The 14,713-nt window shown below is 37.9% G+C and overlaps 1 protein-coding gene across 2 annotated transcripts in view; it reads left to right on the top strand.

Moving 5' to 3' along the window:
* tmem104 (transmembrane protein 104) overlaps positions 1 to 14,713 on the top strand; it is a 75,663-nt gene that overhangs the window by 3,291 nt on the left and 57,659 nt on the right. For both annotated transcript variants that reach the window (XM_036590324.1, XM_036590325.1), the window contains exons 4-6: positions 1,894 to 1,975; positions 4,004 to 4,100; positions 4,204 to 4,284. In XM_036590324.1, coding sequence (XP_036446217.1) covers positions 1,894 to 1,975; positions 4,004 to 4,100; positions 4,204 to 4,284 — 260 coding nt within the window. The remainder of the gene's footprint in view (positions 1 to 1,893; positions 1,976 to 4,003; positions 4,101 to 4,203; positions 4,285 to 14,713) is intronic.

Below are 14,713 nucleotides of genomic sequence, written 5' to 3'. Positions count from 1 at the left end.
TTTGCTTAAAAGAATGCAAAAAGATAATATGTAATAACATATAGACATGAACAAAATGACATGATGGTCACAAGTTGATTCTTGAGGGGCTGTGTTGAGTCTTGAGTCTCTGAGGTGTGAGTGCAAGTCTCTAGTCTTTGTTAGAGAGTTAATGAGTAAACCCCAACTAAATGAATTAGGCTTAAAAAAACACAAGCCTTTATTGAAAGAAAAACCTTTAGTCTGAAGGAAATGCAGTATTTAAAGAAAAGAGGCAAAACAACTTGAAACAGTTTGCTAAGTTTTATAGAAGTGTGATCTGTGAACTCACCAAAACTTCAGCTAAATTCAGCTGCTAACTTTATTAGCTGTTGCACAAGTTGAGATATTTGCTAACCAAACTACATGGTAGCCAACTGTTACAAATTGTTTTGCTTCCTCTCTTTAAACACTACATTTACTGCATGTTGTGCTTCATTCTGTCCATCATATTGAAGGTTCTTCTGCAGTGAAAGGCTTGTTATTTGGAGCTGTATCAAACCTGATTGCTGCAGGCTATGGCAGAATGGCATTGCAGTAATGACGTTCTGCATTACCATAGCAGAACTGACAGGCAAAATGTACGCAAAGGATGGGAAAAGAAATGTTTTATTCAAATATTAATTTCCTAATCTCTGTAATCTATTGTTATTTTTTTCACCACAGTGAAATTTCAGAAGTCATAAGTCTCGAATTAGAATCAAGTGAGTCAGTCGTGGTGGGTCTGTCAACATAGAGTCACTGGCTCGAGTGCCCATTTCTGGCTTGGAGGCCCTAAGTGACTGCCTATACTGCAAGAAATGGCCCTGAATTTTTGTCTAAATTATAACAATCACCTGTTAGCAGAAGTGGGTAGAGTAGCCTAAACCCATACTCATTCAAAAGTACTTAATTAGAAGTAAAACTACAAAACAAAAAAAAACCCTGTAGAACTACAGTAGCACTTCTTGGTACATCCATCCTCTGTCAGCATAGGAACTGAAGTTTGCTAGGCGTCATTCTTCTCTATTTGTATATTGGCATAAAATAAAATGCTAACGTTAGAAAGTGAGATATGCAAGCAACAGAAAAGCGGTACTGGTGCTGACCCAACAGAACAGCATGAAATTGAGCCAAAAATAGAATTAGGAACTAGGAAAGGAAATTGGTACTGAATACAGTGGAATGGGATAAAAAGTAGATGACTTTCTTCGCAAATATACTTGAGAATAAGTAGGAGTACTCTTACCATGTGATGATAATACTTAGAGAAGTACAAATCTATGGGTGTTTTACATAACTGCATGTAACTGAGTACATGCAACTAGCCAGTATTCATTGCATGGGGTTTTTCTCCACTCCATAGATAAACTTCTCTATATGGATAAGATCCATGGGTTGGAGAAAGCAGAACAGGCCTGCTCCGCTCTGGCACCTTTCACTATCATAGCCGGAGAAGCAGGGTTAGCCTATATGGGACACCATGAAGCAGTGTGTGATACTTAACATGAATTATTAATAGACCAAACAGAATATTATTCTCTTATTTGGGTTGGCTCTTGATAAATACAATGTGGACAAACTTATATTTATCGCATCACTTCAGTTGGTTTGTTTCTCAACAGATATTAGGAGTCAGGCGTCCCTAGAAGCTTAAGGTTATCTTGCTAACTATACTGCTTGTTCTGATCCTCAACTAAGACAGTAAAGAGGTAGCATTTTTTGTTAGGGCAGTGTTTTTAAATCCAGGCTGTTAATGCCTTATCTTATTGTGGCACATTTTATTATAGCACGTTTTGTATATTTTTACAAATGCTATGATAAAGAACTTGGCAGAGAGTACCTACTGCTCAGTCACAATATCCTGTCTCACTATGTGTTTCTTGTTCCTCTTAGTTACATGACCACTACATTTGTGATCGAGGCCATGGCTGCCGCCAATGCCCAGTTACGCTGGAAGAGAAGAGAGCAGGATGAGGTGAGAGTGGCACCAGATACAGCACATGCAGTTTTTTTTTTTTAGTTACACACTCTGTTCCCAAGCAAACTCCCAGAGGGTTTCAGCTATTCATAGTGTTGTAGTCTGGACTGCTAAGTCAGAGTCAAGACAGAGACCAAGACTTTTTTTAGCAGAAAAAAAAAAAAATGAAATTCAACAGATTTGTAAACAATGTAATATGAACAGTAAACTACAGCTCTCAGTAACATTATTATTCTTTTGATGCTAGTATCATTTTCTGATAAGGAGCTCCACCTTAAATGGTGCCTGAGTGCCTCAGTGGCATGAGGTACCAGAGTGGAACTGCTGCACCATTTGGGGTGGAACAGGATGGTAGGACATTTCTACAAGGCAGCACATTTTGTCAAAGCCCCTGTTAGTCTCAGATGGGTGATCAGCTAAATTGTATAAATCACTTTTGTTACTAAGAGTTATAAAAAAAAAAAGTTATTTTTGTTATTATTCATTTTAAACTGAGATTAAAACTTTCAGTTTTGTTTGGTTTCCTGCTCCTGCTGCTTGTGTTTGTATCCTACGTCTGCACGTGCGTATCAGTGACATAGTGCACTGAGTGGTGGAGACCAGAGAGTTTAGAAGAGAAAAAGCAGAGTTTCATTCTGTTTATTCTGTTTTATTGATATTCAACAATAATATAGCAACAATCTTCTAGTTACCTCAGACAGAAGCATCAGACTCAGCTGGTGGATCTCACCCTGAGGTCTTGAGACTAAGAATGGACTTGAGTACTACAACACTAGCTATCAGTAGTTGTTCAGTTGTTGTTCAGTAGCAGCTCAATACAGATTCACAACATTTCACATGCAGGGAGCCAACAGTGTGTAGGCCTGTCACAGTTATCACATAATCGCCTAATCACAATTATTTGGGGTGACCACAGTTATGTCAGAGTATAGTAATTATTTAAGCTGACTGCAGTCATTTACCACAGTCATTAGAAATCCAATTGTATTATATTGCAGTATGCAAAATCTTAAATGGGCAAGTAATTGTAAATAAAAGAAAGCAGAAAAAGCATTAATTAAGACACATCATGGGGCTTATGAGAAAAAATTAAACTTCTAACTTGCTCTAAACATGTTTCGAGAGCATGGCTGAGTATTGTTTGTTTATTTGTTAGCACAGTAGTTAATTCTAATGTTTTTAGTATGCATGCTGGAAAAATAAGTATTTTTGGTTTATATTTTAACTCTCAAGAAAAAATGTAGCTTTGACTCTACACATGATTCTGTGTAAATAGACATTTGCTATAATTTTGTAGGAAACTAAGAAGCTAGGAAGCAAGATGGCTAATCAGCTAGTTTGGCCACTTTAGGCTTGTACTTTGAAAGTTGCACACAATGAACAAAAAAGAAAAACTGTTGATCACAAGTTAATAACTGTTGATGACAGTTAATCAGCAGCTTAAATTTCATGATTGTGACAGCCGTAGTTTCAGGTAAGATGTTTTATTTGATTTATATTAGAAATATTTTAATGAGGGCCTGCAGAAAGAGAGAAACTGAGGTTTCCCCTGTAGAAGAACTGTCTATAAGACTTTTTATAACAATATTATGTGTTGTTGAACTAAAACTGCAAGGATGAAACTAGAGCTACAAAATATATCATTTGTTAATCATTTTCACAATATTGGCCTTTGCAATAGTGATCTTGCAGAAGACTGCAATATACAAATGAGACCTCTAACCCATCACAATGATTTTTACTGTGTGCTGTGTGCTTGACCAATCACAGTTCCAGACAATATTCTTTGGGTAGTTTGAAGAATCAGTGTGTTCTTGTAATCCAGCATAAATATTTTGATTAAAATAATAGAAATCTGTCTTTAATGATGCAACATTATTGATCCCCCAAGGCATGTTTAATATATTGCAAGGGATACCCGCATGTTAATATGCATCAGTGTGATTGTGCAGCCGTAGTTGGATCTATGGAAATATAAATATTTTGAAAGACTTGAGTGCAGTATTGTATGTCTTCTTTCTCTAGGTCAGCAATAGTGACTCTAATTCTGACTATTCAGATGATGAGGTCAACATCCGGGGTCGGTCTGAATCGGTTGAGACTCGACCGATTCTTTCTGTTCGTAAGTACTTGCCTAAGTAATTTGACAATATTTTGACTGTATTTGTCCTTTTTTACATTGAAATATTGATCTAAAATGATTGTCCTTATTTCCCTGTTGTAAGAGCGTGTAGGGTCAGGAGACCATTTTGACATTGTGGAGAGAGTCGAGATGGGACAGATGGCCTCTATGTTTTTCAATAAAGGTAAGAATTCTCACATGCTGTCCAAAGTAGAGGTTATATTAAACTTCATATTTGGATTTGTTTTGCCACAGATTTTCCTTGTTGCATTACAAGTAAAAAAAGGCATAGCCGTCATATTCTCATCTCATTTCCACTTTTTTCAGTTCAGCAGGAAGCCTAGAAAGGACATGTTTGGGAGAAAGGTGGGGATGATTAGTTTCTGAAGATTGTAGTTATGTAGCCCTCTAGTGGTTCTTAAATAGTAAAGGCTCTGCTTTGTTTTGCTTATGCAATTAAGCACTTAGTGAACGCTGCTGAACTGAGTGCTTTCTTGTTCTAAAGCACATTAAAGCACATTAACTGTTCAGAATAAATGTAGCTGTGCATTTTCTGCTATATTTTTATAATCTGAAGGTTTTTAATCACCACTGATGAGAGGCCCAGTCAGCATTTACAGACGTTGTCAAGAAAAATAAGTCTGTTAGAGTTTGCATAGAAAAATTGCACTTTTTATTGTACAGACAGGACAATTACTGGTACATTTTCAGTCTCTTAGGGAAAAACTGTCATACATGTAGGTGTAGGATCTACTGATGGAATGTATGGATAGCCCAAATTTGCAAAGCCATATAGGTCATCATTTTGTTGTGGTTTGTAAAGTCAAAGGCAGCATCTTTTGTAATACATAACAGAAAAATATAATAGTAGAAGCTTAAAACTGTCATTGGTAAATTTTTCCCAGACCAAATCCTGGAGTCCCCCAAAAGTGCACAGTTTAGTGCGTTTTCACACTTGTTTGGGGACTCTAGTCTGAAACCCAGGACTGATTCTGGGCTTGTATAAGAAAGAGTTTTTTCATGTACAGTGCTCAAAGTACTCTTGGGACACTCTCTGAAAACAATTAGTGTCTTTTTTTTATTTGTTACTTTCCAAGCTAAAGTTATCGTTTATTCATTTGTTTCCATCAGAAAAGTTATGAGAGCCAGCATAAGAACCAGGTTTATTAAAGGAAGCTCAAAAAATTTACCAGTTATTCCTTGAAACCTTAAGTAAAGCATGTAGAAGTACTCCAACATTAGTGCCTCTGTCATTTATGTAGGACAGTTTTTTGTTTTGTTTTGTGTGTTTAGGCTAGAATTGCGCTGAATATCTCTTCTCGTAAACAACAGCATGAAGTCTTCTAGGCACAGAGTGCATGAGTTTGCACAATTGATGCTCACCTAGGTTTGTTAGATGTTCTCTTTTGCATGGTCAGAGAGTGGTAGGTTTTGAACACGTCCTGTCTCTTTTCACAACTTCAGTACATTTTTTCATGCTTGATTTTGGATTTTACATTTTATCTGTACTCCTTCTCACAGACATTTTTAACCAACAGGGAATATTTTGAGAGGTTCAGATATTTGACAGTTATTGGATGTGTGACTTGTCCTTGTGCAGGAACCTGCAAACAAGGAGACGTTCTCACTTTTTAGCCACATAGGAGGATATGTTTGCAACATTCTCAATGCTCTGAAAGTGTTACACCACTTTCCATTTCCTTCCCCACACTCACTAGAGGACAACCATCAGAGTATTCATAAAAAACATCACCTAAGCAAATGCTTTCAAACCATTTATCTGTGTTATTAAAAACTATTTTTAAGTGTATTTCTGCTTGTAAAACAGCAACTGACATGAAAATAAATGCAAAAAATTGATGTAGTAAAAAAAGTTTAGTTAGAAAAAGTTAGTTAGAAAAGTTTGGTTCCAGATGTCTCCTCGATGTCCCTGTTTGATCAGATCCACCACCGGCACTCCAGATTTACCATAATGAAGCACTGATTAGCCAAACCAGGTCTTGGATTATAACCACGAATAATGCTGAGCTGCCATGAGGAGAGGTTTGGAAGTGGTTAAATGAACACATAAATCTACTTGCTACGTATTAATATTACTTGTGTTTTTCCCCAATATTAATGTTGTCAGAGCAAATAAATGCTTACTGCCTAAATAATAGATTTCAAAAGGGCCCATTTCATAGGAAAACAAAATATCCTGGCTTTTTTAAATAAGAGTTTGGTGTAGTATGTAAGCATTGTTAAAGTTTCAAAACATACCTTCGTTCTTCAGTCCATACTGTTCATATAGTATAGAAAAGGTATATGAATTCATTGTTTTCATGATGTAAACAAACACATTAACATCTGTTCATCTGTTTAGCCTTATTCATTTGTGCTGAAGCTATAAGGAGTGTTTCAACCTGGACTGCTTTTTGCATGAGACACAATACAGGACATCCAATCAGAACTCATTTACATATATCCATTTAAGGGGCACTCTATTAAAAGCAGCCTGTTTAATTCCAAAGGATAAAGAGAGGTTGGAAAATGATCATGTAAAAATGAATTACAACAGATTTTTTAATACAAAAAGTTGAAAAAAGGTGGGAAAAAAGAGAAATGCAGGATGTGGGCCTTTTTAAAATATTATTTTCTTAGGTGCCTAAAACCTTTGCAAGGTGCTAAATATCCACATATCCATTCTATGACTCTAGGCTACATGTAAAAGATACTGAGCCCATCTGGGTTTAAAAGTGCAAATTTAATACCAGTTTAGTTTAATACCGAACTCTCAGGACAACCAGCCCTAGGTGTGGAAAAAGAAAAGCTTAAGTGTTCAAATGCTCTTAGTGTATTCCCTGCTCTAACACATCAGTTTGAACCCCATGAAGGGCTTGTTAAAGATCTCATTATAATAACAATCACATTATCCTTACTGAAAATTTCAAAAATTCAGGGCTTGAAGTGAAGCAGGAGTGGTAAGTTTTTCTCCTAAACTCCTTTGCTTCTTCTCAGAGAGGTCCAAGAAATCAAACCCAGTGTTAGAAATAATAAATAAGTTAATAAGAAAGTCATTCTTTCTCACTACATGTTTTATGAATGCTGTGATAATTATCCCTGAGAGAGTGCCTAGTAATTTGATGCTTTCACCCCCTGTGCAATCATTGGTTGAAATCTCATCTAGAGTGCATTCCTCTGGAACTATAATAGGTATTGCGGCAGGGTTAGAATTATGCAGATTACTTGAATGAATGCCAGTCTCTAGATTTGCTTCCCCACTCCTGAGTAAGAGGTTTCGTCTTGGCACATAATTTTTTTTTTTATTTATTCATCTGTTTTTTTAATATCAGAAAGTTTCCAACTTTTTTGAAATGCTCCCACTGCAGCTAGAAATTAATTTTTCAAAGTTTTGTTTGTAAAGTAACTTTAACTAGATTTCCATTAATCTAGAAATCCATCTCAAGACTCTAGACTACAGCATCCCCCTCTAGTTTAGCTTACCTAAAGATGTGAAGAAATTATTCATTTAAGCTGCTTCACCACAGGTTGGCACCAATTAAAAAAAGTTAAACTTCTTGACTCAGACTCTGTGTCCAGGTCTTGACTTGGGCTATCCACTAGTGCACGACGATGCTAGTTTCTGCTAAGCTTAGCCTATTTATTCACACTATTTAACTGCTGTTGTGAATTTGCTCTATAATAAGTGAAGTTTCATTAGGGCTGAGATCGAAAAGGGGTCAGAATGCCAAAAAAGGTCAAACGGTAAATCTCTCTCTTTTTCCCAAATGCTTTTCCAAGTACTGTCCAAAAAGCATGAAAATTCTCCATTTTAAAGCTGTAATTTCTTATTATTGTCTATAACCTTTATCAGTTATAGACAGTAATAAGACTTATTAGTATAATTGTATGCATAAGCATCATAGGTGCAAGTCATTCTGTTAGGAGGCAGCTAAAACTGTTTCAGACTGCTTTGAATGCAGGAATTCCCAAAGAATCAAAATGTATAAGATAGTATCTCTTGTTTCTTCCATCCCTTTAAATAAAGTAGTTATTGAAGGTCATGTAAGGGTAACTCTGGTCTTTTTTTCCCTCTAGTATTTAGTGGCATTAAGCAGGGATATTGGCTGTTAATGGTATGTAATTAGGAATGGTGAAATTGCCTTTGGTTGTAATTACCTACTCAGACACCATCTCTGCTGAGTTTAATCTTCTATCTACAAACTGCAGCAACGAGGGACAGACACATGTAGAGACCAAAAGACCAGATAATGAAAACCTTACTGAGGCAAATTGAAAGGAGAATGGTGTTCACCTTGAACTGCAGATGGAGGCAATTTTCTCATCTGGTGAATCCTTTTTTTCCCCCGCTTTCTTTTGCAGTATCAGAATGGTGGGCCTGTTTTGCTTCGTTGTGCTGGCCGTGCTAAGCGATGGCTGACTCAACAGTCTCTTACACAGCACACAGCGATGTAATACTTCAACAGGATTGCTTTTGGCATCTTCACAAAATATAGGTGGAAAAACAAGCAGGCCTTCCTTCCCTGCTCTTGCTGCTCACTGGTTTTTCTGCTGGGTCTGAGTGTGAACCTCATCCACTAGGTGCTGCACTTGTTACACACTCGCATGCTCTCGTGCACACACATACACACACCCTCGCGCTTTCAGCAGGGGAGCTAAGCTTTCTCTCAGTGCGGCAGTCTCTCGCTCCGGCGCCTCTCTGGATTATTCTATTAAAGCCTGAAGTGTTAAAATAGCCCCCTGCGCTCTAACCTTTCCCCTCGCAGGATGGAGCAGGCCGGCCGTTTCGTTCTCTCGTCCAGGTGCTTGAGCGGGAAGGTATTGATTGGCCGAGGAGATAAAACCTCTCCCACTGCAACGTGGCAGCCGAACCCAACTCTTCTAATCATAAATGAATTAGATGGGCATGCAGCCTGCTGAAAAGCAGAAGATCAGAAATGAAGGCAGTGAGGAGTGTATATTGTCTCCTTTGTGCTTCACAGTAGCCATAGGTTATAAATGAGGGCTGCATGATATGGAAAAAACTACTACTATTACAATTTTATTACTGTGAGCTAGCTTATCATTTTCTCTCATGATAGGTTGGAATGGTGAGAGGGGGAGGTGAAACATTATTTTCCCCCCACCCGCTGGTGCACAGTGACACCGTCAAAACTGTGTTGCTTTAGAGGCGGACAAAACATTTTGATGAAGGGAAAAAGGAAAAGCAATTTTGTCTTTTAGATGATGATATGATGAGTCATGCTTAAAATGGGCAGAGACCTGAACCAGGAAAGGTTAAAAATGTCCATTTTGATTTCAGGTTTAAAGATTGTTTTTACATTATTTTGACCAAATTACTTTTGCTTTTGTTGGATTCCCTTGATTCATCAAAACACTCATTCACCTATAGGTGTGATAGAACAAGACACAGTTAACAAACTGTGTATTATGTACCCTTGGTGTAAGTTGGTAATCCACCAGATCTATTTCTATGTCTTTGGCCTTTTTTCGAATGGTTCAGAGCATGGAGGGAAACCGTGGCAGTGGCATTTCCACACATACGCAGTTAGACACGGGCTCAGTGTGGCTTTCTCACCATGGTTAGATAACCGTGTTCAGGGCCACAGAACTGTTTGGTGGCATGATTTAACAACATAGCTATTCACCGATTGGTTTTACATGTATGTCTGTGTTGTACCGTAGCATTTCAAATCCAAAAACAAACAAATAAAAAAAACGTTCAGTTCACTCATACAGCCACCAAGTAAAAGAAAGTAGTGCCTGATTTTAAATTTACCTTCTAATAAATGTCAAAGCTTCAAGCTAACAAAAATTTCTAAATGTTAAATGGTTAATCAGTAGAGAGGAGCTGTTTAGTATTAGCCTAGCTAGCGTGCTATCAGCTCAGAACAGGTTACATTCTGACAAACAAAAGTTTACTGACACAAGTTTAAATGATAAATGAAATTAGAGGAAACAGCAGCTGATATTGGACAGACAGAAAGTCAAAATTAAACCTGCTCTGTGGTGTTGGGATAAGTAGCCTCCTAGCTAAGCTAATGCTAGCCAGTTACTCTTTCCTAGCTAGCTAGCTTAGCTACTGAGATCCAAACACTCCAGTACAGGTTTAGTTTGATCAAATGGCACTCTGCTATCACAAGTTTAGATAAAAACTTAAATCGCAGGGAGCAAAGTTGACTGATTGTTGTTGGAGTGACAAAGTTAAAATTGAACTTTTCTTCAGTGTTTTAAGGTGGAGCCTGTTAGGCTAAGCTAATGCAAACGTACAGTGCCTGCCACCACAGTAGGTTTGGTTCCAGCAAACTGATGCTTCAGAAACACTTGATCTAAAAGATAAAGACTTGTATCTGAGAGCACAAATTCAAATGCCTGGTTTTGAGGTCACAAAGATGAAAACAGAATTGTTCTGTGGTGTTTTAAGCCGTACCCCCCCGGGCTATACTAATGCTAGCGTCACTGGCCGGCTGCAGGTAAAACCCACCACAGTACAGGCTCAGTTTCAGTAACTGATGCTCAAAATACACCTGTTTAGACGATAATCTGAGAATCTGAGTGCATGCGAAGTGGCTGGTGTTAGAGTGACAGTCAGTATCAAACGTTTTTTAGTGTGTGTTTGTGAGTATTAAGCTGTTAGCAGTTAGCCACTCTTTGTGTAGTTTCCTGGTTCTGATTTAGCAGCACAGCAGACGGAAAAAGAAACCGTTACCGGTTTCACGAGTCTGCACCAGTGAGGAACGGCACAGTACAGCCCTGGGAACCATTTGGTTCTACAGTGGAATAGGACCTTTACTGACGGTCTTTGATGGACTTCCAACGTTAGTTCATTGGCTTATCCAACAGTTTTTCCTCTGCCTGATTCTAGTGCCACTGTTCAATCCCTCTTGAAAACTTGTGCAGCTTTTATCATAGTTCTTGTATCAGATGCAGTCCAGAGGAGATTTTGATATGTTCTTCTCAAGGTTTCTTTTTCATGCTTTATGTTTCATGGCACTGTTGCCCTCAGCTTGATCATTATGGCTCTGGACTAGTGGTGTTAACGTTTGAACCGATTAACTGTTAACCAATGAAATACACAGTTTTTTCCGTCCAATTCTATCGTTTTAAGAACATAAATTTTATTTAATTTCCAATAAGCAAGAATTCCTGTTTGAATAATCATTCAAGTTGAGGAACATTTTTGAATTACATGCATGAGGGTACAGTTGGTTCTGCTATATAAGTCTACTAACAAATGAAGCATGGTGCTAGAGATAGTGTTGTTCAGGACCACTTTTTGAGAGGATCATAACAAAACGTCTATGATGTATCATCCATACGTAACAAGACAGACAGCTGTTTCATCCATCTTATCAGAAAGAATATGTCATGCACTGTTGTGTGAGGAAATCACATGATTGTGCAAAATTATAGAGGAAGACATGGTGGGCAGCAGCAGCTTTAAAGAGCTGGTGAGATGCATTTAGACAAAGCTAAATTTGTTTTATCTTGGGCTGGTAAAGTGTGGTATGTGCATATATAACTTAAGATCTTTAAAATATAGAATTTTTAGTAGTCTATTGTTATATATTCGAGTCATTTAATCAACTTTGTAGTTTTGCATCACATAATCATGAACATATTATAATTGTCAGTTCTATTGAACTGGATTACATCATATACATCCTTAAGCCTGGCAGCACTTATCAGCATAAGGATCCATATCTTATATATTTTTTTATTAATATGGTTTTATGTACCAAAAACAATCATAAGTTATATTTACATTTTCCAACCTCTCTTATCCCTTGGAATTAAAGAAGCTGTTATGTTACTGTACCTTTATGACTGATATGTGTAAATGAGCTCTACTCTTACTGACTGTCTTGTATTTGCTAGAGTCAAAAAAAGAGTCCAGATTAAAACATTCCTTATAACTTCAGTGTGAATGAGTGAAGCTAACATGCTGAATGGATGAATATATGTAAATGGATTGGATTTTTTGACATCACTGAAACAGTGAATTCAAGATGAACTATTTTCAGTTACTTTTCTTATATGGACTGTGTATACTGGAGAGTTAAAAGTATTTTTTGAAACAGTGTTTACATACTACATCAAACTAATTTTTTTAAAGGAAAATTCAGTTTTTTTTATAATATAGTGCTTTACAATTGTACATCTCTTTAAGGATATGGCATCTTATTTGTACTGGAGACAGGCTAGTTAGGTTGTTAGAGGAACAACAGGATGATGTGTCTGCAAACTAGGCACTGTGAGTATGGGCAATTTCACAACACTGCTGCAGATGCAACAACCCTTTATTTCACAAAGATGCTGCACATTGTGAAGTGCTTTTATTCTAGATGGAAAAAGCCATGTGGTGCACAGACCCTTATTTCAGAGGGAAGGTGGCTAACTTCTCAGTGATTGTGTTGTGGGAATTAATGGGCCATTTTTTTTATTTTTAAGGTTTTTTTTAAGCAAAGGCTAAGATTGCTTGAGCAAGCAGCAGGCCTGGCCTTAAGGGAGCGAGTGCAGAAAGCCAATCAGATGGACATTTGATCCTTGACGGCCTCTGCCTGTAGGAGTTAATGATGTGACGTTAGGACCGCCGCAGGCCCCAGGCTCAGGATTGTCGCTCACACGCACTGAGCTGAGGAAAGCAGCTCTCCCACGCAAATATGCTCAAACCCCATTTTTTCCTTTTTCACTTCTACTTCTTCCTTGACATTTAAACAGGATATTGCTACTTTTGTCTAATAGGACATTGCCACAGGCTGGGCCTGTAAATACACTTACCTCCTGTTTAGAGTCTGGGATTTGGAAAGAAAAAACAAAACAGAATTGCAGAAAGGGGTCGCACCACACCTCTAAAAGTGGTGGGGGTAAAACTTATTGTTTCCAAACAAACACAGCAGGCTGTGTGACAACATTCATTTTAATGTTATGCTGAATGCCTCTTTAAATTTATTTGTGAGTGTTTGTTTTGACCGTTGTGCTGCTGGGTTCAGCCTCTCAGATGGCAAACTTTGCTAGCTACATCTGTGAAGAACATCAGGCTGTTTTAAAACCCAGTTTATTTTCTAAGGTCCACAAGCAATTTTGCAGGAAGCAAGCCAGTGCACTGTTAATACAGAGAGTTATGGTCTATGTAGTGTCACATTGCCAGCCTTTTTGCTCCTGAGTGGTTAATTGTCGTTTTAAACTATCGTTTATGGTCAGAACATGACAAACACTTGCCAAACAGTGGAACATTTCACAAATTTGTCATGGGATAATGAGAGACAGTTTCGAGTCAGCAAAACAAATTATTTTTAGCTGTCTGGTGATGAGTGCTAGGCTATCTGGTTACAAGTTTTAAACTGTTTAGTTTATCAACAACGTCAACTTAGTACAAACAGCAAACATTAGCTGGCTCGGTAGGTCAGTGATGGATCACACCGCCTTACTGCCATCACTCCTACCGCCTCCATGTCAGTATTCAAACACAGGCTAGCAGACATCTAAACTTCTCTATTCTATCGTAGTAGTTTGAGTGGTGAACCGCAATATATCTGACGCTCGCTGTGGAAAAGCATTAACTGCAGTGTAATTCTCAAACACTAGACAAACAACGCCCCTCTTTTATGTACGTTTGAAAAAATTGCCTAGTCTGTATATGTTTTAAGCTTACATCACTTGTTAGCTACATTAGCCTAGCAAGTCCAGCACAAATCTAAAAAAAGCAAACTTCAGATACCTAGCATATGTGGCCAAATGACTACATGTAGGGTGAGGGAAAGGTGAATTTCACTGATTTTTCTGCATAATTAAATAATAATATTTAAATGTTTGAATATCTAAACAGTCATTCAGAGTGCTTTTACGTGAAATGATCTGCTCTAGAGGAACTTAGTGACTTGTTCATTGTAATGCTGATGGGAGCAGAATGTCTGAAGTGTTTAATGCCTCTGAAAACTCTTCACAGGGGGCAAATACACTAAATGCTTACAGATACACTGTTTGATGCCTGAAACATTACAATAGTTTTTAAAAAAGTAAAAAAAAAAAAATCTGACGTTTCTATACAGTGCACCATTTACACCTCAGCAGTTGAAATGTGCAGACACTTTGAAAAAACTGTGGAGTTCCCCTTTAACTGTTGCTTTAATGAGACCCCTCTCTATAAAGGACGTTCAGATCTTGTCGAGCTGTAGCTGACAGAGACACAAAGAGAGCGAGAGAACAAGAAGGCTTGGATGAGGGCCATGGATATATGCCCAGAGGAACTGACAGGAATTTTGATGGGCGCTGGTTTATCTGGTCTGCAGTGTGAATGTAACCTTCTCACCGTCAACGATTTGCCCGTTGATTAGAATACGACTTTGGCTAAAGTCACAGAGAAGATACGAGTGTGGGAGGCGTGAGCTTTATCACACTGTGTGAGCTGTTGTTTAAATGTCCTCTCGACTTTATCATAATATAGAAACACAGCAATATGCATGGAATGCGAATGGCTTGTGCAGAGTAATGATGCTAAACAGACTCTAGGTCTAACAGTTGTTCAGAAATTTAGAACTCTAGAATGCAAATTGTGGATTTTAAGATCTCTGCCTTGCCTCTCTACATGGAAGCGTTGAATGACTCTGTGC

The sequence above is a fragment of the Colossoma macropomum genome, unplaced genomic scaffold (assembly GCF_904425465.1).
Source record: "Colossoma macropomum unplaced genomic scaffold, Colossoma_macropomum, whole genome shotgun sequence".
Lineage (NCBI taxonomy): Eukaryota > Metazoa > Chordata > Actinopteri > Characiformes > Serrasalmidae > Colossoma > Colossoma macropomum.
The sequence above is the reverse complement of the archived record's forward strand: the minus strand, read 5'-3'. Positions and strand labels throughout refer to the sequence as shown.